General features: G+C 51.1%; 6 protein-coding genes across 6 annotated transcripts; 2 read left to right on the forward strand and 4 right to left on the reverse strand.

Annotated features, from left to right (window-relative positions):
* Window positions 1-117: 117 nt before the first annotated feature.
* VTN00DRAFT_3811 (uncharacterized protein) lies at window positions 118-5,352 on the reverse strand (the record flags this gene model as incomplete). Its single annotated transcript, XM_069430170.1, has 5 exons — window positions 118-3,461; window positions 3,526-4,313; window positions 4,410-4,718; window positions 4,772-4,895; window positions 4,956-5,352. 5 exons carry the CDS (start codon window positions 5,350-5,352, stop codon window positions 118-120), a joined length of 4,962 nt encoding a protein of 1,653 aa, XP_069289332.1.
* Window positions 5,353-10,536: 5,184 nt separating this feature from the next.
* On the forward strand, window positions 10,537-11,739 carry VTN00DRAFT_3812 (uncharacterized protein; the record flags this gene model as incomplete). The annotated part of the gene is made up of 3 exons (XM_069430171.1): window positions 10,537-10,568; window positions 10,646-11,235; window positions 11,303-11,739. 3 exons carry the CDS (start codon window positions 10,537-10,539, stop codon window positions 11,737-11,739), a joined length of 1,059 nt encoding a protein of 352 aa, XP_069289333.1.
* A 683-nt stretch (window positions 11,740-12,422) lies between these two features.
* Window positions 12,423-13,722, forward strand: VTN00DRAFT_3813 (uncharacterized protein; the record flags this gene model as incomplete). The annotated part of the gene is made up of 4 exons (XM_069430172.1): window positions 12,423-12,479; window positions 12,547-12,564; window positions 12,679-13,220; window positions 13,278-13,722. The coding sequence occupies 4 exons, from the start codon at window positions 12,423-12,425 to the stop codon at window positions 13,720-13,722; spliced, it is 1,062 nt and encodes a 353-aa protein (XP_069289334.1).
* Window positions 13,723-14,875: 1,153 nt separating this feature from the next.
* Window positions 14,876-15,619, reverse strand: VTN00DRAFT_3814 (uncharacterized protein; the record flags this gene model as incomplete). The annotated part of the gene is made up of 2 exons (XM_069430173.1): window positions 14,876-15,114; window positions 15,379-15,619. 2 exons carry the CDS (start codon window positions 15,617-15,619, stop codon window positions 14,876-14,878), a joined length of 480 nt encoding a protein of 159 aa, XP_069289335.1.
* A 623-nt stretch (window positions 15,620-16,242) lies between these two features.
* VTN00DRAFT_3815 (uncharacterized protein) lies at window positions 16,243-19,745 on the reverse strand (the record flags this gene model as incomplete). The annotated part of the gene is made up of 4 exons (XM_069430174.1): window positions 16,243-18,252; window positions 18,308-18,362; window positions 18,420-18,984; window positions 19,058-19,745. The coding sequence occupies 4 exons, from the start codon at window positions 19,743-19,745 to the stop codon at window positions 16,243-16,245; spliced, it is 3,318 nt and encodes a 1,105-aa protein (XP_069289336.1).
* Window positions 19,746-20,506: 761 nt separating this feature from the next.
* On the reverse strand, window positions 20,507-23,440 carry VTN00DRAFT_3816 (uncharacterized protein; the record flags this gene model as incomplete). The annotated part of the gene is made up of 2 exons (XM_069430175.1): window positions 20,507-22,768; window positions 22,826-23,440. The coding sequence occupies 2 exons, from the start codon at window positions 23,438-23,440 to the stop codon at window positions 20,507-20,509; spliced, it is 2,877 nt and encodes a 958-aa protein (XP_069289337.1).
* Between the last annotated feature and the right edge of the window lie 827 nt (window positions 23,441-24,267).

The following is a 24,267-nucleotide window of genomic DNA, read 5'->3' on the forward strand; positions in this document are numbered from 1 at the left end:
GTCATCAAGTCATAAATCCAAATTAATCCTCCCGGGAAACAGCAAAGACTGCCGCCACGCTAAGAAAGACAAGATGGTAAGAGATAGGTAAAGTAAACAATAGATATATAGTCAAGACTAGATCCGATTATCGATCGAAGCCACCATCGGCACGCTCTCGTACGGAGAGATCCTATCTGACGCCTCAGCAGGGGGCGAGCGGCGCGTCCGGCTCGTGCTGCGCATGCGCTCCGTGAAGTTGCGAATCTTGCTCGTGAAGCTCTCGTTGATGCTCCTTCCACGACGGTGGTCAAGCGACATGCGCCGGTAGGCGCCGTTGTTCTCCCCACTGGATCGAGGCTCGGCCATTGTTGTCGGTGCGGCTGTCATAGCACGGGGAAGTAATCTTCCCACTTGCTCGTGCTCGATGGCGATGTCGATTGTTCCAACGTCGTTTTGAGGGGAGTGGCCCTCGGCACTTGAGTTCGGGGCTGGAGGTGGCGGCGGCGGAGTGTTCAAGTGCTGCAGTTCTGGCAGGATCGGCGGGTTCTTCTCTCCGTTTGTCGGTTGAGCCATCGTCTCTTCGATACTGACAGTCACGGGAGGAGAAGATCCATGAGAAAGAGGAGACAACTCTCTGGAGCTCTCGCGCCGATGACCCAGTCCTCTTGTCCTGCTGCTTGACCTGCTGCGTGGAATATTTGGCTTGAAGCGAGGATGGTGGGGGAGAGCTGAAGGAACTGCAGGCTGCAAATGTTCCATCGGAACAGACATCGATCTGCTGATCTTTTTCCCAGATTCACCATGGGGATTGTTCTCAGTCAAGGTGGCCAGTCTTTCAGGCATCTGTGGAACTTCAGGGGCGCTCTCCTCGCCGTGTTCATTGCTATACTTCGGGTGGCGCATCGCCCGCGGGGTTGCAGGTAGTCCTACCTGTACCCTGGAGCGCCCTCTGGAAGAGTTCGAATCCGAGCTGTTGGGGTAGTCTGGCGACGATTTACTTGGCGATACCTTGTTTCCGACCTGAGCCCGTTGGATGAAAGAGGCACTGGCAAAAGGCGAGCTGTCTCCGTGAGGGCCTCCGACCGAAGCACTCTTTACATGATGACCTTCACCTGGAAGAGGGATATGCGGAGCAGAAGGGTGACGCGCCAGTGAGAGCCGGCGAGCTTCCAACTCCGCGGCGGCCATCTCCTTTCTCAACCGCTCCGCGGTGCTCATAGAGGAAGCATTGGAAGCAGCAGCCTGGTTGCCAGACTCCTCAGTAAATACGTCTGTAGGTTCGTTTAACCTTCCATCTCCGGTATTTTCCGCCGTGTTGCCGTATGCAACAGCCGGGAGTTGCTCTCCTTCTTTGCTAGGATCCTGTTCGCGAGCTTGACGGCTATGAGACCTTGCTCTTGGCCGTCTTCGATCAGGGGACGGCTCTCGTCGAGCGCTCGTCCCTCGCTCCGGGCGACGGCTTGAACTGCGCTGTTGAGCGCGCACACGCTCTCTATCAACTGTAACCAATCGGAGATTGTCTTCAATATTTGGATTTAGTCCAACCGGTGACATTGGAAGAGGAGAGGATGGAGATCTTATGGCGGAGCCTTCCCTATCAGAACCGCGCCCACGAATGGTGCGCTCGTTTCTCTCCCGCCGGCGGCTGGCATTTCGACTCGACGATTTCATCTTACGATCTTTCCCTCTTGAGGAAGAGCGATGGCGGCGGCGTTCAGCTAGGGAAGGGGTTCGCGCTCGAGAGCTCTTGCTTCTACTCCTGGGTTTGCCAGCCTCGGCCTTCGCGCGGTAGATGTCTTCGAAACTCTCGGTACTGGCATTATATTGGGCAAAATCATCCGGCGACATCGGCACTGGAGAAGAGGGAGACCTCTTAGCCGGCTGGATATATCTGTCATCGCTTCGTCCACGAGTAGTATCTTGTGAAGGATTGCGAGATCCGTGCTTCCGTGAGCTGCGACCGGGCGCATCAGCGTCAGTGTGGCGTCTCTCGCGACTCTGAAGACGATGGTTACGATATTGCTTTGCGTAAAAGTTTGCTTCGTCAAGGCTGCTGATATACTGATCAATGCTTCGGCCGCTGATGCTCGGGCTCTTAGTCGACTTAAAGCTGTGCAGAGTGGATGCTGGGCTTCTGGTATCGACGGTGGCGTCCGTCTGTTCCTGCGCAGGAGTGAACGAGCGATTTTCCAGAGTCTCTGAAAACCCATATGCAGTAGGCTGGGACGATTCAGCCAGAGGTAATTGGATCTGCAGTCCATCCGGCTTCCGATCGCGTGAACCGTTCCTGCTCCGCGAATGCCGTTTAAGCGATTCAAACACGGCGACCGGTGGTGACGGAGGGCCTTTGATGAGCTCAAATTTATCCGGAGTGGCTTGAACTGCGGTTTGCGGACTGGGTCCGTGAGATTCCTTGTTGGGGTCATACCTCGCGGAGGTCAACAAAACTAGTTGCTCTTCTCCATGGTTGTTTTGCTGCTCCTCATTGCTCTTATGACCCTCCTCAGATGCACTGTTGTCACCTTTCTCCTTGTCAGAGCCAGAATCGACAGGTGTGGGTAGAGACTTTGGTGCTGGGAAGGCGGGAGGATGGACGTCAACAGGGGTCTCCCCTATTGAAGGCAGACGACCCCTAGAGTACCCTCCCGGAGTAGCAGTTCTCGCGGACATCGCATTATTGAGACTTCGAATGTTGTTCAATCTATAGGATCCTAGACCACCAGGAGAAAGTGCTGACTCTCCGACAGCAGACTCCGCGATTGGTGTGACTCCGGGAGCATTTGTAGGTGTGCGATCATCCGATTTCAAGCCTGGGAACTTAAATGACGCGTCTGCTTGTGGCCCAAAGGAGGTGATCAACTTTAGAGCCGAGTTCTTTGCTGTCAATCGCTCACCAACTCCGGGCCTCTGTCGCACGCCTGGAGGGTAAATTGCGTTGCTTACTGAGGGCTGTGGCTCAGGGGATGTGACTGGTGCCGGTTGTGGATCCAATTCGGGGAATAAAGTCGCCTGCTGCGACGTTGGAGAGGTCCAAGGCACTGAAGGCTCTACTCCAGTGCACATGAAGCAACGGATGGCGAGCTGCTGCTCTGAATGCGAGACAACGTGTTCCCCCCATCGACGGACAAGGTAGGATTGCCGCTGCCAATCCGATGGCATCAGCAGACAGGTCAACAAAATAGCCTCCATAAAGCGATTGCGGGACACATAGACTTCGATCGCGTCGTTTCGGTCCCCTAGACCAAGGAGGACTGCAGCAGAAGCGTGTATGTCACCCGTCTCCAGCAATCGCTGTACAAAAACTTGCCCGATTTTGCTGGCCTGAGCCTGGCCACTCATCTGGCTCAGGGCGAGGAGCATCCAGTCAGAAGCAGATACTGACCCAGAGCCGATCATGGAAACCATTTGATCCGGATCGATCTCCCCAAGCCAACGTGCCAGGATGATGGCATTCTGACTGCCGGGTGGGTGCCGACTTACTGGTCGCAAAGTCAGTCTAGACGCTCAAGAACATAGTAGGCGATGGTAAAAATCTTTGCTTACGTTCGTCCCTGATTAGTTCTTCAATGTCACCGTCCCAGCCAAAAACCATACTCAACATCTGTCGACGCAGATCATCAGGTGTAAGATTTGACTCATCAAGAGGGCGACGCTGCTTGTAGGAGACATCACTGAGGCGGGCACGCGTAAAAGGGAACAGCTCGTCCAGAGGCTGATCAACAGGGCTAGGGACGACTTCGTTCCTCAGGCGGGATCCCGCTCGGGAACCTTTCGCTGACGACATTGAAACTGAAGATGCGTAGGCAAATGAAGTTCCTGAGGGCTGCGGGGTGTCTCTTCCAGGCGAAGTAATGGAAAAGGTCGTGCCACTATGTCCAGATCTGCTCTGTGGTGAGAAGGTGGGTCCACGATATCTACCGGAGGAGGCTCTTGAGCTGACGGAGTTGGTGCGACTCCTGACAGATAACGGGCTGTTAGCCCCTGCGCGCTGTTGGCGAGCGGTCTCAATTGCATTCATCTCCATTGCCGTCTGCGTGATGGATGACATGCTTCCCGGCTCTCTTATCTCCGCAGGAGCTTGCAAAGTTGGCGGAGACATGGGTCTCGATCTCCAGTCTCCGGGAGGCATCAAGACCGCATCGATGGGGAGATGTTGCACATTGGCAACCATCGCCGGGTTTTCCACGTCGTATTGCTGCACGGTATGATTTGGGCCCAGTGTAAAGAGTGTTGCTGTGGGACCATAATTAGCTATTCCTCGAACATCCTCTATGGTTGGGATACGTTCATAGGTAACATGCTTCGTTCTGACATCCCATGCCCAGGTTTCTCTGTGTTCAGGTTGACATTGTTAGCCGTATCATAGCCGGGTTTAGCCGCGCTAGCTATTTGCAACGCCACATGAGCAAAGCTCTAGCGTGACTCACCTGTCTGAATACTGCACGATTCTGCCATTTTTGGACCACGCAATCCACTTCGGCCCCGGTGAATACGGTTCAGACCGCTTCAGAGCTCTTATAACCCTAGGAGATTCAGTGCCCGGAGGCTTTGCCACGCTCCAGACTCGCAGGTCCCCGTCTGCCGTCTGTGTAGCAAGCATATCGGACTTCTGCTTCGACGATGACGCATGCCAAGCTAATGCAACTATCGGCGACGGACCCCTCGCAGTGGTGAGGGTGTGCAAGATAGTAAACGTGGGATGTAATGTTGCTATCAGGATCGACCCATTCTGGTACCTGAAGAACCGTCAACAGACATGAAAATTATCTGTTATGCTGTGTCAACCTACCCAATAGCGTAGGTTCGACAATCTGAAGCCGGTGCTAGCGCCGTGATAGGATCGAATATAGTGCGCGCAGATATGTGCTCCGAAGTTGACGGCTCAAAAAGGATCACATCCCCTTTTCCGTTTCCTAGAAGAGCAGCAATGTTAGTGACGATTGAGATAACAAGAGCGACGACCCAAATCTTACCGAACGCCACATTTCCGTTTCGCATCCAGGCCGCCACTCGGAGGTGCTCGAACGAAGCAAACCGTGCAATTTCAGCCCCCGTGAATAGATCCCATACAATAGCAGTCTGCCCGACATCATAACTTAGAACCAATCGACCAGCTCCCCTTTCACTAACGTTGTCCACACATATAAAGTAGATCTTCTCCTTGTGGAGTTCAAACCGTCTTTCGATAGCGAGTGTATCATGATGGACACACAAGATCACCGACCCTTGTGAGAAGAGGAATAGAGAGGCCGTGGATGCGCAAGGCTCGAATTGAGACTCTGGAATCTGTGATTGAGGCGTCATGGGCCTGCTATGTGCGGATCGCGAGTCCACTGAAGACTGAGACTTGTGCCATGCCAGGTCCGCCATTGTTCCGGCCTCTTTCACCCCCTCGGTGGAGGTGCCTGTCCCATCTATCAGTGCTGCTTTCACTCCATCGGCTGTCCCAGGAGCAACTTCGCAAATGTGTGAAATGGGCAAGGGAGATGGTTGCGCGAGAAGGTGGCAGCTCTTGTGCGGGACACGAGAGCTATGAAAGACGGTTATTTCAGGGAGACCAGGTAATGTTCCTACTAACCCTGTGAGTTAGAACTGGCGCAAATCGAACAGGTGTCTTTCAATCGGTCTATCGAGGTGAAGTATCCGGACAGTCGGGCCCCGTGCTGGTAACCACCTTCGCAGCATGCAGGATCCGCGGCTAGGGAAATGACAAAAACCACAGCAGAGGTCAAAGCCGGCGCTTGACGGTAACCCTCAATTTGCCGAAGCTAAAATGTGTCCTGCGAGCTGAGAGAGTAAGAAACCGCAAGCACAACGTGTGTGAGACAATGCTGGAGGGCTTAGATGGTGCAGAAGAGCAGTATTTAGAAACGACTACCCGGTTCATACATCTCTGAGGAGGGTACCAAAAAAGTGTGGCAGGGGGGAACATTTTACGGTGTACCGTGTAGGCTAAAATATAACTTGCTCGTGGAAGGCGAGATGAGCGCCAGAGGTCGATCCGAATATCAAGCCATCAGGCAATCGGAACTCGTGCCCAGCGAAATCCACGGCGGTCCGTCTCCGGGGTGGTTGAAGGTCGTCCATAAGGACGAATGCTGCCCAGTCCCACTGACAAGAGAGATACTTGAGCGGGGGTGACAAGCAATGACATTACGGTGGCTTGTGGCCCTGATGGTTGAGGTAAGCGCCAACGAGCGTTGAGGGATGAGGATCCGCAGCGCAGCAAGTGACATAGATCCAGAGCAGCCCAGAAAGGATTGAAGCCCACTGCCCAGGGTGCTTTCAAAGTTTCTCCTTCCCAGGTGGGTGGGTCCCAGAGCAGCTGCAACGGTGCTGTCGGTGATAGATCTTACTGCATCATTCGACAGGAGACTAATAGCAGTCAAGTTAAGGGACCAAAGTCACGGGGTACGAGTAACCTGGTCGCGACTTCGCCAGTGAGACAATAATAGCAGAGTGGCACAGTACATATGAAAATGCGATATGGGTAATAGCAATATCTGCATGAAGCCGTCTAGCGGCGTCCAGGATTTTCTTTTTTTTCTCCTCGCCATCGTCCTTGGCCAGAGGTGACGAGGGCGGAACCGGATGATAGGATGGACAGAGGAAGTTCAAAGCTCCCTCAGGACGCGGTGAAAATCCGCTCCCTCAATGAAAAGACCAGAATTGCTAGCGGGACAGTCAGTCGAAGCGAGCAGCGAGAGATGCAAGGCCACTGGATGGCGGAAGCAGGAGAGGAGAGGGGATGAAGATTTCAGGAACGGCAGGGCGAGGGCTAGGGCAAGGGCTAGTGACTAGGGCATCTAGCCTGCAGCGCGTCTGCCGAGTATGATTGGCCGCTCCACGTGCAGCGCGTTTCTTCACGCTGCAGGCTGATCACATCGTAGCGCCAATTAAGTAGCACAGACAACCACTCGCCTCCCGTTTATTGCCTGAACTGCGATCTCTAAGCTGCAAGAGGCCCGCTGAGGAGACAAGTGCGGGCGCGTAGAGATACTGCCCTGTTCGGCCCTGAGAATTGAGCACCAACGAGGAAAGACATGAGAGATCTGATGATGCCATCACTCCGCCACCAACGGTTCCGTTCTCGTGAAGAGCATAGGACGCCTGTCTGGATGGGGTCTGATGGATCAGCCATCGTCATCGGGCCGTGGTGGTCATTATCGTAGTATAGCAACAACCTTCGTCCAGCCAGTAGATGGTGTCCTCGACACTAGTAGGTATCTCGGTACCACCTCGCAAGAAATTAATTATGGTGGTAAAGGCGGTTCCGGGTTGGCAAGTTCCGGGACGGGGACCAAGAACTCGAGATCAATAGCAGAGCCCGTCTGGTAGGACTGTCCTAAATTTAGGCTGTTTTTCGAAAAGCCTCTGTGATCCATGCGTTCAAACCGGCTTAGCCATGATCGGTTGAAAAGCAGCAGGTGCATGATGCATAAGAGTGGACAGAATCCTGCGCACCGGGTTCCGGAGACCTAAGGGCAAAGGGATCTGCGTGCCCACTGCCCTGACCATGAGAGAGTTGCACATAAATCCTATGACGTGCCCCAGCCTTCGTAAAGGACAGATATCCTGAAGAGACGACGCGACGCGATGTGATGAACGAGAAACTGGGCACTGTTAGTGGACATGGAGGAAGCGTGAGGAGTACGGACACTCCGTTAGTTAGGAGGAAGTCAATCCGACTTGGCTCACGAGCGAGCACTCCGTTCACACTCGTGGTGGCTGGCATCAGGATCGCATTTGAAAGTCGACTGGACTTCGGGCCCGCGAGCGGGCGGGCAGGCGGGGGATGGTCCGTCCGGCACCGTCCTCACATCACACCTCGTCACGCTTCTCTTCTGGTATATCCTGACTCCCACAGAAACTAGCCAGGGATGTGGCCGGAACGTCAGGCCGATACGCGATATCTATCCGTGTCTGATATTCTGGACCAGTCGATTCTCCCTTGGCCTTGAAGAGTCTCGTCGAGAGCTGCTCATCCTTCACACCGTCTCTCAGCCCCTCTCAGCACCTGCAGGCGACTTTTCCATTGCGGTCATAGTCTCCAGGAGCTAAACTGATCCTTCTTGCGATGCGGCCCAAGCTCCATCGTCTCCACGCAGCCTCGATGATCGATCGCCGCGAAAACAGTTAAATTACTCCGAGAAATGCCATTCTGTGCATGTAACTGGACCCTCCCTACCCAGAGCCTCACCCAGTCACGAGTGTCAAAAAAAAGCTCCTTAATTTCTGGGCCACATCACGGCCATATTCCGGTACGACTTCAGCAAAGGAACGCTCGGCAACGCCTTCCAGCGCGCCCTAGCTTTCAAATGCGACCCTGTGGATTAAGATTTGCTCAATCCTATTAGCATGAAAGCTAATTTCCTGTGTACTCAGAAATTTCGTATTCTTCTGATATGCTTCGCATGCCACAAAAAACACCTACCTAATATGGACCGTACCTGAGACACACATGCATCGGTGTTCACTCACCTGATACCCAGGTACATCCACACAGAGCAAGGCTTATATACATCTTGAAGCCTTCCCTGGGCCTGCCCTACCTGCTTTCAACTTTAATCGATTATAGGAAGTAACCATCTGTCGAGCAATGATGTATTGTACTCTGTACTGCTACCTTTGCAGTGCTACTCAATACCCATGTCCTCCTCCGCCCCGCCCCGCCCTAGCAGTCCCTAATCCACCGTCCACGAGGAGACAGGTGCAAGGGAAGCTTATATTCGACAGGGATGTCTGCCCTCACTTTCGCATCGAGAGTCATGCCAACAGGCTAGCACATCTGACCGGAGATACGACACGACCCGGAGTTCACAGCCGAGCGTCAGCTGTCAAGAGACTAAAACAGATGAAACAAACGAGGAGAGCTCCTCCCCAGCCCTAGACGCGCGGAGTTATGGAGACAACCCCCGAAGCAGGGTCGCTTATCTGTGCTGAGGCTCGTTTATAGATTATGCATGGCGGATCAGGAAGGTAATGACGTCTTCCAATCTCCTACCCCCGTACAGTACGTACCATGCATGCATGTCAAGGAGAAAGGTGATTACTACCCACGAGCATTAAGCTCCATTTGTAACCTCTGTTCGATGAAACTGTGGCAAGAATCACATTTACCTAATATTTTAGCTCAACAGGCGCATGGTCGTCGTTGACAATCGGGTTTCTCAAATTTTTAATCACGTTTGTCGTTGTGCTACCCCCATCCCCCTCTAGTTGATTTTCAAAGCATCTGCTATCTTCTTCGTCCACGTGCTCCAGTCTTGCCAGTGATATGGCCTAAACCTAACGCGGATCCTATCTTCTTCAGCACCATTGTATCTGCGAGGATCCATTTAGGAAGAGACTCTTCCATGTTCAGTGTGCCCCACGAGCACTCATCATTTGGATGGTCTCTACACATATTCAGTGGACTGAAGCTGGGCACCTGATTGAAGGCACGGTTATGACTTGGCTAAATAAAATGAACCACAACCTGCTGCGGACGGAGCATCGCCGAGTAAATTCTCAAACTTTCGCTGCAATCTATGCATGCTGGATTACTAAGTCGCTGGTGCCGCTTATTCAGACAAGATTTATTTTTTCTAGATACAGATATCGAATATATCGCCAAATTTCCACTGTAGAAAGCTCCCTTCGGAGCTTGCATCTAGCATTGGAGATTATCTACAATGCAAAACTTAACAAGTTTCCGACCCGATCTCAACCTGGATAGTGTTGCATGATGGTCTAGCATGCTCAAAACCCCCCTTCAGGGAATTCGGAAAGCTGCACTCATATACTTTTTTTTGAGTCGACCTACCATAGATATTCTATGAATAGGGACTCGCGTACATTAAGTACTGTGCCATATCTTCTGTCACCCTCTCCCCTGCTACCTACCTCCTGTCTTGGCGGATTGCTATTCTATAACCAATCTCTTCAAGTCATAAAATTGTCAAGTCGGATATTACATCTTATCGTTGGTGCTAGCGTACTGTACTCGTGGCCGCCTTGGAGCATTAGGTTAGGTACAGTACTTGGTATGTCCGTCAACTGGAATGCTTCACTCTTCCCCTATTGACATAGTAAACAGCAAAAAAAAGACCTATGTACTGTAGTAGTAGTTGCTATGATATACTAAATTAAAAAACCTTGGTAAATCTTGTGCCCAGGGTACGCAGAGAAGAAGCCAGACAGGTAATTAATAGATGACTATACAACATTGACATCTGCAATATATACTACCCAAGTCACGGCCCAGAAAGTTTTGTGTGTTGAGATGAGAATGCAAAATATGTGTATGTGTGCAGCAGAAATCCCGTATCTCAGCGGGTTAACGTTGTAGAAAAGCGGCTTGGTTGGGGTAAAGCCCTTTGGGGCACGGTTATCTTCAATTCCCGCCTCGCGAGGCGTACCTAGCGATCGTGTGTTCTCGCTATCTCGGATCCCGATTCCGCGGGTCTGCCTTGTACGGCGGACCACATCAGCTCAGTCGCATATATATCTCACCAGGACAGATATCGCGTCACGAGCAACAATAATCAACTAGAAAGAAATAAATTCTCAAAAATGGAAGAAAAAGAGACCATTGTCGTCATCGGGTAATTATTGTTCTCCCCTGGAACTTGATATTTAGGAGGTAATTAATCGGGCACGGCCGATCTAACATTCGTTACAGTGCGGGAGTCATCGGGCTCACAACCGCTCTATGCATCCAACAACATCTGAAGCCCTCGCAATCCGTCCTGATAGTTGCGCGGGAATTCCCGGACGCCACCTCCATCAACTACACCTCCCCATGGGGTGGGGCCCATTATCGCCCCGTACCGGGTACCTCTCCGCAGCTTATCAGGGAGGCAAAACAGGCGGCACGGACCTATGATGTCTTCAAGCGGCTTGCCGCTGAAGAACCGGCTTCGAGTATCAAATTTCTCGAAGGCATCGAGCACCTGGAAGCTCCTCCTCCGGAGTATCTGGAGGCAGTCGACAGTGAGAACAACGTCTACGCCCATCTCGATGGGTTTCGTCAGCTGTCGAAGGATGAGTTGCCTCCGGGGGTGAAGTGGGGAGTGCGCTATTGGACATGGAGCGTCAATTCGCCCGTCTACTGCGCGTTTCTGCTGCGCAAGTTTATCTTGAAGGGCGGAGAGACCAAGGAGTACACGCTCGTCACCCCCATGGAGGCATTCGAGCTGGCGAAGAATGTTAAGACTGTGGTTAACTGTTCGGGAATGGGATTCGCAGATCCGAAGTCGTTCATTATTCGAGGTGAGAATACTATAGTACTCGAGTTCATTGCTTCTTGGCATCCAGTTCACTTACCAGTACTGTCCAGGCCAAACATGCCTCGTCCGCAACCCCTGCCCAGTGACTGTAACTAGGCAGAATGCTGACGGGACATGGTCTTTCTGCATCCCCCGTCCGCTAGAAGGCGGGACAATTATTGGTGGCACCAAGGAGCCGCATGACTGGCACCCCAATCCGCGTCCGGAGACCAGAGCCAGGCTTCTGGAGAACGCATCGAAGTGGTTTCCGTTCACCCCAGAAAGCCAGGGAAAATTCGATGTTATCCGCGACATTGTGGGACGGCGACCGGCGAGGGAAGGCGGCGTGAGGATCGAGGCGGAGAAACTCGGTGTAGATGGCGATAACACCATCGTCCACGCCTATGGGGCTGGCGGACGTGGATATGAATTGTCCTGGGGAATTGCGGAGGATGCTACGGAGGTGATGCTGAAGAATGGTCTGTTGCAGGAAAAATCGTCGCTGTAGTTGGCTTCTTCGGGTTGGTCATATGAAGTTTGATGCCAGATGATGACACGTCGATTCTCCCTTGCACGAATATCGTATACTGTACATGACTTTAACGGAATTGTCTTAAGTATATTCCCATATTCAGCACGGAATGCTTTCTTAGTCAGCATGTTTAGTCCAGCCTACAAGAACAACCGCTCAGGTCTCGAACAAGGCCGTTCAAAAGGACGTGTTCCGACCACGGACACCTTTTTTAGCATCAAATCAGAGAAAAACGGGGTATCATAGCACGAACCACGGCCGTCCTCGAGCGCTGACGGTCCGAACCAACTGGCGAAAAGTGACCGGGACGTTATTCGCACAGCCGCGCTGAGTTCCGCCACAGGCGGCGGCGCTCTCGCTTCCCCACCGAAGAAGTGCGGAGTGGAGATACTTGAACGCCCGAGTCCGTCTTTCTGCCAAGTCTAACCACATCCCACCGTCTTTGATCCTCGACTCCCGTGACTTATACCGCACAACCTCCACTTCTAACCGCATCGCGGAGCTGCTATACCTCCATCTCAGCCCTCCGCTGATCCTTTGTCCATCCTGATAGATTTAGCTTCCCTTTCGATTCTGGGCTCCTCGGGAGCGGGAATCGCCACTCTGTTCGCCGCGTACCTGTTCCCAATCTAGGAGGAAAGACAGAACAGGCCGTCACCATGCCGCCAAAGAAGCAGGAGCAGCCCAAGAAGAAGAAGCCTACGGTCGAGGACAAGGTATGTACGATCCCATCTATGTCGAAAGAGGTTGTCTGTGCATGGCTAACTTTTCTATCTTTCACAGACCTTTGGCATGAAAAATGTACGTATAGACCCCCCATTCTCCCCATGTCGAACGCTCCCCTTTTCGAGAATATTCAGAATAATTTTTTGCGTGGACATCAGTGTCTAACTTCTAACCTGGTTCCCCGTGTAGAAAAAAGGTGCTGTTGCAAAGAAACAGATAGCCCAGCTGCAAGCGCAGGAAAAGTCGAACAAGAGTGCCGAAGCGAAGCGGAAAGAAGCAGAGAAGGCCCGTCGTGAGAAGGAGAAGGCAGCGGCCGAGCAGGCTAAGAAGGAGGCAGCAGAGCTGTTCAAGCCTGTGCAGGTCCAGAAGGTCCCGTTCGGTGTCGACCCCAAGACCGTTCTTTGTGTGTTCTACAAGCAGGGCAATTGCGAGAAGGGCAAGAAGTGCAAGTTCAGTCATGACCTGAGCGTGGAGAGGAAGTCTGCCAAGAAGGACATTTACTCGGACAGCCGAGACGCGGCACAGGAGGAGAAGAAGAATGACACGATGGACAAGTGGGACGAAGAGAAGTTGAGGAACGTCGTACTGAGTAAGCACGGTAACCCGCGGACGACAACCGACAAAGTGTGCAAGTACTTCATCGAAGCCGTCGAGAACCAGAAGTACGGTTGGTTCTGGGTTTGTCCAAATGGAGGTGACAAGTGCATGTACCGGCACGCATTGCCACCTGGGTAAGTACCTCTCATGTTCCCGTCATTCATGAAGATGGAGATGCTAATTCCTAACAGGTTCGTTCTTAAGACCAAGGAGCAGAAGGCTGCTGAGAAGGCAATGATGGACAAGTCGCCCCTGAATACCCTCACGCTCGAGGACTGGCTTGAGAACGAGAGACACAAGCTGACCGGCGAGCTCACGCCTGTTACTCCCGAGACGTTCGCCAAGTGGAAGCAACAGCGACTGGACAAGAAGGCCGCTGAAGAAGAGGCACGGAAGGCCAAAGAGGCAACCGGACGTATGCTGTTTGAGAGTGGCAAGTGGAAGGCCGAAGACGACAGCAGCGATGACGAAGATGACTCGGGAGCATGGAACCTGGAGGCTTTGCGTCGGGAGACTGAGCGGCTGCGCATGCAGAAAGAGGAGGAACGCCTTGCGAAGCTTCACGCTGTTCCTGGTGTCAGTGTCCCTGAGAGCTCGACCGCCGCCGAGTTCACTACGCAGGAAGGCGCAGGCTGAATGGCCTAACCCTTTACATGATGGAATGGGGTTTTTTAAACAGCATTTCCACCTTCCACTCGCGCTGGTAGATCGGGCGACGCTTTGGTTCACGTGCTGTGGTGGTACGATGGATGATGTTGCAACTGCTGTTATGTGGTTTCAGCGGGCCATATGATGGCTGTTATAAGGTATCGGCAGCCTGGACTTTGCCTTATTGGCATTGTTCTGCCGGCCTCTCCGGTTCCCGCGGCAGCTCTTACCTTTGTAAACAGGTAAGTAACGAGCTGCCTGCTGGGATGCACGGAGGGAAAAGTCAATTTTAGTCCACAAGATAGGAGATAAAACTCTGTATCTGTGTTGACAATCAGATTGGAAACCTCTCGCGTGGTTTACTTCTGCTTTCTTGAAATGTAAGAGTGTTTTGCTTAGATATCCAGAATTTTTACTGTCCCGCAGCCACTCGCTGTAGTCATCCAGCATTTGCTTCAACACGGAAGCGGGCCCGAGTTGGCCACTCATTTACCTATACATCCAAACAGTCGTCTATGATCAGTATCGATCAAGTTTAATTAGACAATATCAGCGTATTATTACACCTATGTGATTCTAAGGGCGAAACCCTTTTTTTGCCCAATGGTACTAATAGTCTGCCATAAATGGCAGTCCATAGGGACCATCCGGCAAAAATAGGTCCTTTTCACTTCACGTCATGGAGATTATCTGGATACTGTCTTCTTGTCTTATAATCACAACCAACACTACTTGTACCATTAAAATGACTTGTCATTCATTGCCCTAGCTATTAAACTTCAGAGAACACCAAGGTTGATTGTCGAGTTCAACAAAGACAGTAAGCCTCTGAAAGAACACAAATCTACATAACATATAGAAGTCTCCATTTAATTTCATGGTAAGAGGGAGTAGAATTGCCTGGCAGATGCCCATGGGAAAATATGACAAGGCTCTTTCTCTCCTCCCGACAGAGCAAAACCCTACCATAACTCCTGCCGTCCTATCCGCAAGACCCAACTCAGAAAAGATCGACAAATAATAATATTATATTTAAAATTTCAGATGAGAGCAGGAAAAGAAAAGAAGAAGAAGCAGAAGAAGAAGAAGAAGAAGAAGAAGAAGAAGAAGAAAGAAACAAAGAAAAAGAGTAAATCTAAGATTATGTCCCATGTTGCGTCTTTGTTGTCTTCCGCTTTGGTTGCTGCTTTGTGCGAGCTGCCAAGGCGTACAGCGACTCATCATCATTGCGGTAGCTGTTGTCTTCATCGCGATTGGGTATCATAGGATCATCGTCGTCATGGTCAAGTCTTGGAATTCTCGAATTGAGGGTCCATTCTGTAAAGTCTCTGTAAGGCTCGAAGCCGTACGGAAAGCCGTAATCAAGGACATCTTCCAGGTCTACAATGAAGCTAAAGGAAAGGCGCTGATGGTTAATACTGCATTCTGCCTGTTGAGATAGATGAGCAGGATAAACTAACCATCGCTCATTTTCCTCATCCCAAATCAGGTTCCGCCGACCAGGATCACGATGCCTAAGGCCAAAGCTGTGGAATTCACCAACAATTGTTTGAGCAAAAAATAGTTGTATGCTTCTTACATTCATTCCGGTGGGCCATAGACATGCCCACAAGATCAAACAGACAGAGAGGCAAAAAGCCGTACCGTATTGCTTTACCAAAAGCAATTCGCACACGATCTCGCTTTTCAAGAGGAAAAGTGTATTTTCCAGGTTTTGTCCGGGGACCTTCTCCATGAGGATGAATACAATGTATCCTCCAGGAACAGGGTCGTGTTCGCCTTGCCGGAAGATTTCATAGTCAATCAACTTAGGCGTGCTGCTGCACCCCCCTTCGGTGAGTTTCTGCAAGTTGTAGGTCTCGCGGCTCGCCTCTTCACCGTTCATTCTTTTTGCTGAAGCTAATTTGCTTGTTTGCTGGTTTTCTTGCCCTTGCTTTTTATAACCATCTTTCTACCCTGCTTTCCTTCCTTTTCACCAAGTCGTGCAGAATTAATAGTTATTTCTGTCAATTCTTTTGTCGTAAATTCAGTCTAAGAAAGAAAAAAAAAGGTGAGAATTTTAAGTCTGCTTTTACAGTCAAATACATATTAACACAATTCTTGAGACTCAGTTTTATACTGACTGGACTTCACTGGAAATTCTCCCAAACAAATACCGAACTTTGACTCTACTTGTGACACCAGAATTGACCAACGTTGAAGGATCAAACTAGCATCCCGTCATCATGGAAGCAGAGATTACAAATTTGAAGCAGCAGCTGCAAGAAGCGGAGGCCTCAAAGCAGAGATGTTGATACCAAGAGGAGCCTGAGCAGCAAGTTGAACGAGGAAAGAGTCCGGGATGCGTTTTACAGAGAATCGACTTTCACCTTCCCAACAGAGAAGGGGATATAGGGCGATATCAGTCCTTCTTCTAAGGCTCCTTCCACAACACCCACCTATCATAGAAAAGGAAGAGGTCTTGAATTGTCTTGAATGAAGTCAAAAACAACCGAGGCTGGAATGGAGTCAATCTTTATAGAAAAAATTTGAGCCAAGAGGCAGAACGGCATTCCGAAAGCCCCATCGGCCCCCCATGGCTCTCCGTTTCACATTCAAATACCCCGAATATTCCCACGCCATATCCGCCCCTTCGCCCTTGAGCGAAAACCAGATGGTGAATCTTCCGTCCAAGGTAACCTCTCCCGTATACTCTGTCTCCCCCCTATCATCACAGCCGGTCCCTTCGATGCTTACCACGCCGGAGTCGCTTGGATTATCAGAAGAGCGGATCGTAACGCTCACTTCGCCTTTCTTGTCCTTCCGAAAGCCGCCCGTGGCGTAGAGATAGGATCCTCTCCAATCCCCATCGAGAAAGGAACGGAGCTGCCCACGATTCTCAAAACCTGGACTATGCTGCGTTCCGCCGCAGAGAAGCTGATGCTCTTGAAGAATAGCAACAACGTTTGGAAGCCTTTCATCTGTGGCCACCTTGATCGCCTCCTTGTAATGGATGCCATCACGGGCATTGAAAGCGCCAACACTGACGAGAATTTGAAGGCTGTAACCATATCCCTTGGCAATGGCGATGCTGAGCGCGCTGCCCCCAAGCCCTGATTCCGTGCCGACACCAACCCACTTGTCTCCTCCAAAGATTTTGCTCATGTCAATCATAAACTGGCGGAGGACCTTTCTGGCCTCCCCGTAACATTGGCTTGCCTGTGCTTCTCTCCCCAATTTATTCTCGACTTGCGCTTGGGCCTGCATGGCAACAGCGTACTTGGCACTGCTGTCTAGCAGGTCGGGATTGTTTGGAAAATCCTTAGGGTCCGCGCCGCCCTTCATGTTGTCCTGTCGCGGAGGCTGGGGAATCTTGGGTGGAGGCCATGGAAGCCTTTCCATTTTCACTCGCATCTCCTGGAACTTGACCGCAGCCTCATCGTACCTTTCCTCATGTAGCAGTATGTTGGCGGTTATTGGCTTATCGAAAAGCTCCCGGGCGCCGTTGCTCGGATTCATCCCTTTCTGAAAGTCGAGTTTCACTCTTTCAGCTTCCTTGAATTGGCCGGTCATGAGCAGCGTTGTGATCAACTCGATGGCAGCACCTATCGTCATGGGATCATCATTTCCAAGAGTGTCTTTGATTTTCTGCAACAAGTCTCTCTGCTCGTCCTCTGCGATATCGAATTTCCCCTCAAGCATCAGCCTCTTCTGATACAACATCCTGACACCGATGGTATGCCTATGGAGCTCTCCTAGAGTCATTCTGAAGCCTGACAGCGCAGACTGAGCTAGCTCATGTGCCGCCTTGGCCTTACCCTTGAATTGGAGACAGTCTGCTAGATTCATGCCAACCATTAGCGTCGTGACATGATCCATTCCGAGGATCCGTTTTGCGTTTGCGTAACACTCTCGCAACATCTTATCTCCCTCATCGAGGCTTCCATGTCGTAGCAGTTCCAACGCTAAATCGTTCTTGATCAAAACACGATGTTGATTATCCGGTCCTCGTGTTAGGTCATTGGTGAGATCCTCAGCCATTTCCTCCAAGACAGACAGCAGGCGAGGATTTCCCTGATGCCTCAAGATGCTTACCAGGGTAGATTTAAGACTGAGAACAGCGGAGTGCGTCTTTCCCAAGGCCTCTCCCACATCATTGATCTCCTGCTGACATCTCCTCTCGATAACTTCCAGATCGTGACACTTCCGGTATTCCAAGGCATTGTCGATGGGCTTCAGTATTCCTCTATCATAAAGTCGCCTCAGCCTCTCATTGAACATCTTTTTTTCTGGCTTCGACAACTCTATCTCGTGTTGTATATCCCGTATATAACCGCTCCTTTTCAACCAATCCTCTGACTTGGCCTCGTCTTTCGGGGTCCCCAGTCCTATCTTGGTGCAGAATGCGAGCTCAAATGCGGCATTCAGCTTCTCCTTCTGACTAGACTCTGGGGAATCATATTGCTGCTGGAGAGCGAGAATCATTTCTTCACGAACTCGGTAATCTGCCTGGCAGAGGCTTTGCAAATCCCGTGCAACCTAGAAACATTATCAGCGCCAAGCCTTTCCAGACGGTCAGCCATCATTCTGTTACCGAAAACCCATGGAGCTCAATACCCACATCTGGAACCTCCGAGTCGTACGGGTACCTTTGAAAGGGTTAGATATTGCAAATGTAACTAGGTAAGTTTCCAATGATCACTTACCTGTCACGGCCCAGAAGTAGTATAATCTTCTTGACATCCGACTGACGATCTTTCTTATCACAGGAGAGTGTCCATTGGAAAAGTGTTCTCAGATTCTGTTGCCGCTCGTCCGACAGGCTCGAAACTCTGTCAATCAGGTCAAGTGCATATTCTTGCATGCGCCTGCTGTCTCTCAGCTGTGCCAGAGCTGCGATGTCAGGCTTCGGCTTCCTGCGCTCCTGCTCCTCCTTTGGCACGCCTGCTACGGTATAGAAAACCGAAGCAAACAAACTGACCCATCCCTGCGGTAAACTTTTACCCATGTCTTCAATTTCTTCTCGGAACAAGACCCACAGACACAAAACTCCGAACGAGTACACATCCATCTTCTTCGCATCGGAGAGGGGGAACTTGAATTTCTGGTCGCGCTCGGGGGCATCCCAGGGCTTTGACTGAGGCATCCTGACCTCGCTTTCTCCCGAATACACGGTCGAGTAACCAAAGTCTGTCAGTTTCGGGGTGAACCCATTACTGCTGTCGTCAAATACAAGGGTATTTTTAGGCTTGATATCGCCGTGAACTATCTCTGTGCAGTTTGTCAGATCCTCTCCCCTCTATATACGTTCTTTTAAGTCAAAAGCAAAAAAAAGGCAGCCTACGGTTCGTGTGCATGGTCTTGATGGCAGAGCCGATCTCTGCACACATCTGCATCCTGCTCTCGATAGACATAGCCTTTCCTTTCTCCGACCGCATGAACCTCTCCAGGTCTCCATGAGGCGCCTTTTCAAGTATTAAGACCGGCCAAACCTTCTCTGCCGTGAACCAGCCCTTCTCGCTAACTTCCCAGCAGATGCCCTCCAGTAGGATGATATTTGGATGCTCTCGAATCCTCGGATGACCCAAGACCGACACCTCGGACGCCAGCTCCCGGAACAGCTCGCTCGGGTATCTCCTGTCCGCGGCGACACTGCGCTTGAACACAAACCTGTCCTGGATGCTGAGGTCCGACTGGAAGATTTCGCCCTCGCCGCCCTTGCCCACCCGGCCCAGCGCTTCCTGCCAGGTGATTCCGGTCAAGTCGATGTTGCGGCTTTGAGCGATCGACAGAAAGCCCAGAAGATTGTTGTGTGCGCGGCCGGGCTTGGATATCGTCGTCGCCCGGCGCCGTAATGAGTAGCCTTCGGGTTTTTCGATGGCATCATTCTCTCTCCGTTGCGAGCCTGCGTACAAGCTTCCTCTTCGGACTATGCCACTCCTCGAGAATCCGGTGGGATCGGTCAGTGCGGTTGATGTTCCTCGTGATAACAGGGGCAAACCCTCCGACGATGACCACGTAGCGGTTGACATCTTGGGACTATTATTGCTGTTTGCACAAGGGGAGGGGAGAAACTTGTAGAAGCTTTAAACGAATGACCCCAAGGATCACCCACAAACAAGTACGCAGGATTCGCATGGTTGGTGAGTAGCGGGGTTCGAGCATGATATTCACAGGCCACTTTGCCAACAGAGGCCCCGTGAGCAGGAGCAGAGCCTCATGCATCAACCAGTGCCTTCAGCAGCGGTTTGTCAGACAGCTTCAGCTGAAAGCAAGCATTGATATCCGACTCGAGTTTTGGGGCGAGCATTTTCCTGATTAAGGTATCACTGGCGAGGCGTTCTTAGCGTGGTCCATTTCGGATATCTCCGTGTTGCAAGGCTTGGTTGATGTTGAATACCTACGCCTCATACATTAGCTAGGAGCGAGCAACCAAAGAGACCCTTACCTACGGGTTATAGGTACGCCACAATTGATGGACAAAAGCCATACGTTTGGCGGTGAAGCTTCAGGCAGCAGCTACTATACATCTTGTGCCACGGTTACTAGGCTGAGCAATATTGCCTTTTTTTAATGCCATCAGATCTGATTACTTAACGAACCAGTCCATATCACAATTTCAAACTTAGGTGATCATAACATAGCACGAGGGCAAGCCACTTAGGACGTCAACCGCTGTTGATGAAGGTACTGCGTCTGTACAGTGCATTCCAGCACGCTAGGTATTACATATTGTCTAGAATAAGATATTCATAACTGCATTTGACTGATCATACAATTACCTAACTGTCCATCAAACAGAACAAGCCTTGAGCTTCTCCAATACCAAGCGTTCAAAGTTCACGTCCACACGCTCCGGTCCATCCGCAGACAGCTCGCCCCTTTTCAGACAGGCTCGAACGGCATCCCGATACTTCCCTCCCATCGGACCAGCAAGATACAGTGTGAGCCTGAGCAGTTTCTTTTCCACTTTTGCGGGGTCGTCGTCTTTTCCCCTGAGCTTTTCCAACGGTGTCCAGTACCCGATCTCCAGGAGAACAAGCCCAAGGCTGTAGTAGTCGAACTCGGCGCGATACCTGGTGCGATGGCCGCCGTAAGGATCACTCAGAGACCGCTGGTATTCCGGGTGCTGATAGGCGTTCAGACGCTCATCGATCTGGGTCACGGCGGTCGAGATCTGGTGGCTCTCGTTCGGCCGACTGTGTGAGAAACCAGTCATAAAGGGCGACCGCACGAGGCGGGCATCGGCCTCGTCCTTAGTGAAGAAGATGGTGTTGTATGATGAGATACTTTTGTGCAGCCAGCCGATCTTGTGGAATTCGAAGACGGCCTCGGCGAGCTGGTAGGCCAGCCTGAAGCGGTCTTGCAGACTGACGATCCTGTCGCCCTTGTATGGGACTATGCCGGTCGCGGTGTGCTTGATGACATCGATGAGCTGCGTCACCACTTTGTTGTCTGGCCCCGAAGGAAATCGATAGACCAGGGCGAATTTATGGTGGTTTGGATCGTGGCAGAACCCGCGGCATTGGAGCGCCTTGAACTCACCGGTAGTCTCCGGGAGGCGGAGGACGTTCTCCATCCGCTCAAACAGCTGCTTGCCATCTTGGCCCTGCCAGGATGCATCATACTCCAGGTGCTCGATAACGATGTTCTCCTCCTGCTCGTCTTCTGTAGCATCGGTTGGGCGAAACTTGCCAACCAGGAAAGTCGACCGGTTGTCGGTCTGCTCAATGGCTTCGACGTCCAACTGCAGTGACTTGTCCGCTGAGCTCAAGGCTAGCGTGTTCATGTGCTTTATCGAAGACAAGATGAGGAACCTGTTCCCTGGCGTGGTCTGGGGTTCGAGGAGCAATAGTTGCTTGCTATCACTCTCGAATTTGAGTACCTCGAGCTCCACGAGGGAGCGGATGCGGTTCTGGATTATCTTCGGGAGATAAGAGATAAGTTGGCCATTCAGATACCTCAGTTGAACAAATAGAGGGTACCAAGCTCTGTCTGTATGCTGCAAGTTCTGCAGTTCAGCTTGAATTTTGACGAGTGTGTTGAATACTTGTTGGAATGTGCTCTCAGACTGGACAACTGCCCTTGAAGCATCCGGGGTCTGGTCCATGGTTACAAGCCAGGTCTTGAATGTTGTCTCCTCTACGTCGAATTCCAGTTGCCCTCGGTGGCCCATCTTGGGCAGTGACTTTTCGATTGACTCGGAAATTGCCCTTAGAGCCACGAACCGCAGCCTCTGCGAGCACTCATCAATCAAGGGCCGTTGTCCAGGGTCAATTTTCAGCATATCTTTTACTAGCAGTATCAATTTTCGCTCAGCCGGTGTTCCTGTACGATCCATATCATCCAGCCAGTCATCCACTGCTTGATTGCGCTGTTGCCTGCCAGCGTGAAACGTCCAAAAAGTGATAGGCGCGCCATAAATGGTTTCCACTTCTACACGACGACGTTTTTCGAACTCTTCGACGCCACTTTTACCCCGTTTGAGGTATGTCAGGGTAACCGCCAAGATACAGCCAAAGGCCCAGATGTCACTAGGACGGCTGACGACAAATTTCTTAAAGGTTTTCAAATCCTCAGCTTCTGGAGCCAGATAGTATCCCTCTCCAGATTTGAACATTGTTTTCGAACTCTCAGCAGCGCCTTTCATCTGGGACAGCCCGAAATCTGAAAGTATGAAGGTGTGCCCGTCAACGAGGATGTTCCTTGGCTTGAGGTCATGATGGCAGCCTATCATTTCCAGGTTAAGGCCCTTGTGGGTGTAAGAATGCACGCTCCCAAGCGCTGAGGATAGACCGCACAGAGAGAAGTAAACGCTTTCATCCGATTCCAGCTCCGGGGGGCGAGAGTCTTGCGAGAGGAAGTTTTGGAGATCGCCGCCCTTGGCCAATAGGAAGAGAAAGTTATGTCTACCACGATATGTATACGAGCCGTACATCTCTAATACGTTCGGGTGTTCGATAAGCCTTAAGATCTCCAGACACCGCTGTTCAGCATCGAAGGTAGAGCTGGCGGACTTGACACTCTTAAGCTCCTTAAGGACTAGTTCCTGCTCCTGGATCATAGCTGTCAGCATGCGGAAACCGTGTATTGCAAAGGGGGATCACCAGACCATGTTTGAGTTGGGCTGCTCTGGCTGTGTTAAAGGCAAGGTGACCTTGTACACATCGCCAAAACCGCCTTCCCCGATGGGCTTCTTCGTTTTGAAAGGTAACCTGAGGCGGTTGTCAAGAATTCGGTGAGTTGATTTTCTCTGAAATGAGGGCGCAAGGTACTCGTATTGCTTCTCCTCGAAATGCCTCGCCCATCTTTCAACATCTCTGGACCTCTTCTGCAGTTCTCGTCTTTTCCTCTCGTCCGCATTACTCTTCATGAATTCTTCCAATTCACTTTCTATGTTTACCTTCCCGAATATCGTCTCCAGATCTGCTTTGCTCAGCGGAAGCTTATCATCAAGCTTAGTGGCACTGTAATTGTCGTGCTCGATGAAGTTGTAGATCAGCTCTAGCCGATCAATAGAGACAAGGACTGCGAACACACGTTTTCCACCAGACAGGACTACACCAGTGACATAGTCTCGCCTGAAGACCTCAATATCACTCTCTTCGACAGCCGTTTGGATCTCATCTTCGGTCAATAGTATATCAAGGGACCCGTATGGAACAAACCTTTCCGTCTCGCTGTTTCGGATGTGCAAATCGTCGATTTTCTTTTCAAGAGAACACATCTTGGTAGGGTAAATTGTAGAGTTCAAGTCCTAAATTCGAACTTTCTCAACAGGGCTCACAGCGGGCAGGGAGGGAGCCCAGAAGGAATACATCTGATAGGAAACAGGAACCAGTAGGCGGAGTTCTCCTACGATCCATCATTCCTAAAAGTCCTTCCCTGACGTCCCTTAATGACTTCCATTGCTGTGCAATATCTGGAGCATTACCTCAGGCTGCGTTGTCTTTGCTTATTTGCTTGCCTCCCTCACTTCTGGAAAGAAAGAATCTCCTCCTTGGCAACTTTAGTACATGCCCTGTTGGAGTGTTGTGCAGTGGGAAGTATGGAAGATGATTTACTTCTGTCAACTCTCGCGGTGCAGAAAGGATAAAAACTTCTTCTTTAAACTAGTTGCAAGATATCAGTTAGCCATGGGCACCTCGTACGCGGAAGGATAATTGTCGGGGCTGCATCATGGTATTGCAGCTTACCTACGTACCTGGATCTGAAAATTTCCCGCCCCATATACTCTAACCAGGGTTTCGAGGAGAAGTTTTCGGTCAACGTAGCGAAGCGAAAGACTCTGCACGACGCCTTTGTTGTTTTCCATAAGGCAAGCAGCGGTTTTGATGCCCTTTAGATGCTTCTCAAGATTTTTTTTTGTAAGAATGTAAGAAAAGCCAAGTACGGATGGAGTAGGCTGGATCTCTCTCTCTGCTGTGAAATGCAGACAGATACGCGTAGATATATTGCGCGGCTCCCAGTTGCGATTGGAGACTTGCTTTGCTTTGCTGTCTGCCATGGGTGTTAGTAGAACGCCCCGCCTTGCCAGGGCTTCACGAACACGAT

This window comes from Thermoascus crustaceus (genome assembly GCF_041956765.1).
Source record: "Thermoascus crustaceus strain CBS 181.67 unplaced genomic scaffold VTN00scaffold_2, whole genome shotgun sequence".
NCBI classification, from domain to species: domain Eukaryota; kingdom Fungi; phylum Ascomycota; class Eurotiomycetes; order Eurotiales; family Thermoascaceae; genus Thermoascus; species Thermoascus crustaceus.